The following is a 5263-nucleotide window of genomic DNA, read 5'->3' as shown; positions in this document are numbered from 1 at the left end:
TCAAGAACATAACAATAAAAAAACAAAGAGAAATACCCTTAGCCGCCACCAATGATTTTTTATTCATATGTCAATCTATAAATCTTAGTTCTGTTAGACCCGTCATCTAATTTAATATGTACACCCACCTATCTACCCCACATGATGAATTGGATCTATCCAAAATCACATGCTTTGTCTATAGTCAATATTGCAACATGAATAAACCACAATATACTAATCCCAACCGAAAATGATAGTTCACCTAATTTTTTTTATTATCTTATACTTATAAATTGGGAAGCAAACACAAGGAAAAATGTCAAATATAATCATAGTAAACATGAGAAATTTTGGAGTAGGCGTAGTTGTATTAACATTGGCGTATTTGATTGCAACAACAATTGCAGAACAGTGTGGAAGACAAGCTGGAGGTGCAACATGTCCAAACAACCTCTGTTGTAGTCAATACGGTTACTGTGGTGACACCGATGATTACTGTTCACCTTCTAAGAACTGTCAAAGTAACTGTCACGGCAGTGGCGGCGGCAGTGGCGAAAGTGCTTCTAATGTTCGCGCCACGTATCACTATTATCGACCGGAACAACATGGCTGGGACTTAAACGCTGTTAGTGCTTATTGTTCAACTTGGGATGCAAGTAAGCCTTATTCATGGCGTAGTAAATATGGTTGGACTGCTTTTTGTGGACCGGTTGGACCTCGAGGTCAAGCTTCTTGCGGGAAGTGTCTCAGAGTAAGAACTAAATTCTATTCCTTTCTATATATCTAGGATATCATATACTCACTTATGATCGATGGTGTTTCTGGTGTCTGACATCTGAATTATATATATTTCTGATCGATGGTGTGTCTGGTGTCTGTCTGACTTATGACATGTTAGTATTGATATTTGAGATGAAAATATGATGATGCAGGTGAGGAATTCAGGGACAGGAGCACAAGAAACAGTGAGAATTGTAGATCAATGCAGCAATGGAGGGTTGGATTTGGATGTGGGTGTGTTTAATAGAATAGACACAGATGGAAGAGGATACCAACAGGGACATCTTATTGTGAGTTACCAGTTTGTAGATTGTGGGAATGAGGTGGACATGATCAACCCTTTGTTCTCCATCATGGATGCTAAACAATGAATGTTTCAATGTGCTTTCTCTACCTTTGTATGGTAGTAATCAATAAGTGATTGTGTTTGTAACTGAGTTTGATACTAAACTCTTTCTTTTTTGAAAGACAAGTTTTCAAACGGGCTTGTAATAAAACTATACATATAACAAATTTGATCATAACTTGATTCAAAACTCCAAGATGTAGTAAGTGGTTTTGTTGATTAAAGCTTTGAGTTGACAGAAAAAAAATTGATTATTATATCAACCAAAACAATATAACAGCAACATAATCTTATATAATTAAATGAGATTGGCTAAATTGAAAAGTAATATGGATAGTAATTCAATATTACTGGAATTTTAGTTGGCTGGGTATGCGGATGAGTTTTTTCAAACATTATTTGAAAGGTTTTAATGAGGTTTTAGATTTTACGGAAATGGCGTAAGTTTTCTTACGCTGGCAGGAAATGAGGGGCTGGGCTTTGCTGCCTTTTTCACTCTTCAAATTTTTTCTCTAATCCTTTTATTTATTTTATTTTAATAAAAAGTTGATTTTCTATGCGCAAGGCATGATCTACACCTACATCATCTATATAATATAACATGCATTTCATCTTATATAATGTCTAAAATATCATTAAAAATAAAATTTTAAATTTATAAATAGATCAATCAAATTGACTATCAAATATACGTGAAACTAAAGGACGAAAAATTTCAAAATTGAATCTATAGATGTCAATTTTATTAATTTATGGCTCGCGTAGTTCAATCTGCCGTGCTCGTTTTATTTTTTCGACTACTTTTTCAGTCGCATTTAGACCAGTCTGGGTATTTTAACCGATCATTTTTTATTTTAAAATTTGATCAAAATTGGTATGTTTCTGAGAAGTTTATTTCGTGCTGATTATTTTAGTGCATTTATTTTAATTTTTCTAACATTTTTGCGCTCCATCTTTACTCGATTTTTTTATTTTTATTTTTGTTTTTTATCAACATATTTAAAATAAATAAATAGAATTAATAAAATATTTATTTTGATTTTATCTTGTTTTATTAGAAACATTTCATTTTTATTTTACTTAGTTGTTTTAGTTTCATTTTGATTTCAAATGAATACTCAAGAGTATCATTGGTATTTGGTAAATATTCAAACCATAATTTTCATGTTATATAAACAGACTTGATTGGTTAATGGGAGGGGGCCAATCAACCAGACCTCCCACGCAACGCATTAGCAAAGGTTTTTTTTTCATTTTTTAAAATAAACAGATTAAAAGGAAAGGTGGTGAAACCCATTGAGAAGTTTGGTTGGGAGTGTGTTTGATTTTAATCGAAAAAGGAGACACAAAAGTCTTTCTTCTTCCTTTCAATAATTGTTCGAAAACAGCTTCATCACACAACAATTTCATTTTTTTCCTTCTCTTTTCCACTACATGAACAACAACCAGTATCATAGTACTAGATCCATAATTTCTAATCCCCTAACCACCATATACATACCCTCATTTTAGCTTCATGAATTTCTTCATGCAACATCAATAAACTCATCCCCCACTTTATCCCCATTAATCTCAACTACACAAGAATATCCTCCCTCTCATTTCCTTTAGTTTGCCGTAAAACCATCCTAACTTGTGACCTCACCCTTGTCTCTCTTCCACCATTCAAGAGTTCACCATACACTCACCTCATAATACAATAAAACCTCATACACTTTTGCTACCCTATTGTACCTTGCAACCACTCATCAAACATCACACTTCATTAACTCCCTCATACAAAACACAATAATGACCACCTTTCTGATCAACTTCTCCATCCCCTTTTTCCATTTTCGGTTAACCTCACATCCACACAAATCCATCACCATGTGAACTGTAAGTTTTTCACTACCGACTCCACCCTCTCAAACCAGATCCATCACCTTGCAATGCATACTAATGTACCCTACTCTTCTTTCATTTTCTTCATGTTTTCCATATCCACACAAATCTTACCACCTTCCTGCTTCATGTAAACCGGCCATGAACGCACAACCATCAACTTAAAACCTCCTTCCAACACAAACGCACCACACCATGAAACTCCAACAATAAATATACTGCTACTCATTACAAAACAACCACCACCATATATGCTCAAACCTTACCTCCACCTTCTTTTCTCCACCAAAACACCTTTGAGCACCACCTTTGGTCGGACCTCTCTCATATCTCTGACCACCCTCATCCTTTTCTTTCAACCACCTTACCCCTCCATCTCATTTCCGGTGAGCTATGTGTGAGGATATAAAGTCATTTGTTTTGTAGAAAGAAAATGTTAATGCAATATAAATCATTGGTTTCTATGATAAAGAGAAGATTACGTAGAATTCACTAAATATGTGTACACTTATTATAGTACATGAGGCTGTTATAAATAGAGAACTCATATTGCATTTTTTTTAATCATCCTATAATCATCCAAGAGTTAGAATTAATTGTGTTTCTTCTCATTCATATACTCTTCTCTCATATTTAGCTATGTTATTATTATTTCATGTTATTCTGGTACCCAACAGTGGTATCAAAGCATTTGGTGTTGGTTCATATTCCGCTGCGAATATTGTTCATGGTTACTATTCATACGTGTTATTGTATACTTTTACAGTGATTGTTAACGTATACCAGATTTGTTCCAGTGTGCGGTGAAATATATACAATATTGTCCATGTATAATTTGTTATTCACGATGAAATTGTGCAAGCCGGTTCAATTGAAATTACCATGACAACAAAATTTGAGATTGAGAAGTTCAATGGGAGTAATTTCTCCCTGTGGAAACTAAAGATAAAGGCAGTCTTGAGGAAGGATAATTGCTTAGCAGCAGTTGAAAATAGAACTAAGGGAGTATCTTACGAGAAGTGGAATGAGATGGATAACAACGATGTTGCTAATTTTCACTTAGCATTGGCGGATTCAGTTTTGTCTAGCGTTGTCGAAAAGAAAAATGAAAAGGAGATTTGGGATGCTCTCATCAAATTGTATGAGGTAAAGTCACTTCACAACCAAATTTTCTTAAAAAGAAGGCTCTACACTCTTCGAATGAGTGAATTCACATCCATGACAAATCACATCAACACTTTAAATACAATGTTTACTCAACTTATATTGACAAGTTTCAGCATAGCAGAAAATGAACGTGCAAAACTTCTACTTCAGAGCTTACCAGATTCACATGATCCATTTGTCGTCAACTTAACAAATCATAATGTTATAGACCGTCTATACTTTGATGATGTTTCCATAGCCATTATTGAGGAAGAGTCTGTAAGAACAAAAATTGTTCTACAACAGATTCCTTGATTTTGATGATAACAAAGGATGAAACCAAAAATGGCACCCTAACGAAAAGTTTCTAAGTGTGCAGGATTCTAAAGAAAGAAGGAAGAAATCTGATGATGTCATCAGATATAAAACCAGATCAGATACAAATTATCAAATGATCAGAAGCATCTGAAGTGGAAACAAGTTCAAGAAAGTCTAACTCTGAGCATAACAGCAAAGTATCAGAAGCATCTGAACAAGAAGTAAGCTCTAGATGGTCTGACTCTGAACAACGCTATCTCTAAATTCCAGAAGTTATCAGCGCTGTCTGAAGAAACTATCTGAACTCAACATCAGAAGCAAGATCCCAAGATTCTCAGATACACGAAGACTCTGATCATGGATGAAATTCTAGTTATCAGACTTTGGATGTCACACTGGTTGTTATGACATCCAATTCTGCACAGACAGGGATTATGCAGAACTTAATTGTAAGTGCAGTAAATAACACAAGTAATTGTTCACCCAGTTCAGTCCAACATGACCTACATCTGGGGGCTACCAAGCCAGGGAGGAAATCCACTATTAGTAGTATCAATTCAAAGCTAAACTCACCCGTTTACAACTTATCACTTAATCCCTACCCAATGCAATTTCAATCTTAACCTAAGATCAAAGTTCCTACTCACTCCCCCTCAATCACCTCAGTGATATTAAAAACACTTTGAAGTCACACTTCAAAAACAACTCTTGGTTATGCTTCACAGCTTAAACCAAGATACACAGCACTCACGCTTAAAAGCTTCGAGTGACACAACACTTACAACTCAATGAACACCCTATGCCAAA

At 34.9% G+C, this 5263-nt stretch overlaps 1 protein-coding gene and 1 pseudogene across 1 annotated transcript; both read left to right on the top strand.

Moving 5' to 3' along the window:
- The first annotated feature begins 236 nt into the window (after nt 1-236).
- LOC127132232 (hevein-like preproprotein) lies at nt 237-1298 on the top strand. The gene is made up of 2 exons (XM_051061144.1): nt 237-733; nt 915-1298. The coding sequence occupies exons 1-2, from the start codon at nt 299-301 to the stop codon at nt 1131-1133; spliced, it is 654 nt and encodes a 217-aa protein (XP_050917101.1). The 5' UTR covers nt 237-298; the 3' UTR covers nt 1134-1298.
- Nucleotides 1299-3874: 2576 nt separating this feature from the next.
- LOC127132231 (uncharacterized) lies at nt 3875-4200 on the top strand (annotated as a pseudogene).
- The last annotated feature ends 1063 nt before the right edge of the window (nt 4201-5263 follow it).

Source organism: Lathyrus oleraceus, chromosome 3 (genome assembly GCF_024323335.1).
Source record: "Lathyrus oleraceus cultivar Zhongwan6 chromosome 3, CAAS_Psat_ZW6_1.0, whole genome shotgun sequence".
Classification (NCBI taxonomy): domain Eukaryota; kingdom Viridiplantae; phylum Streptophyta; class Magnoliopsida; order Fabales; family Fabaceae; genus Lathyrus; species Lathyrus oleraceus.
The sequence above is the reverse complement of the archived record's forward strand: the minus strand, read 5'-3'. Positions and strand labels throughout refer to the sequence as shown.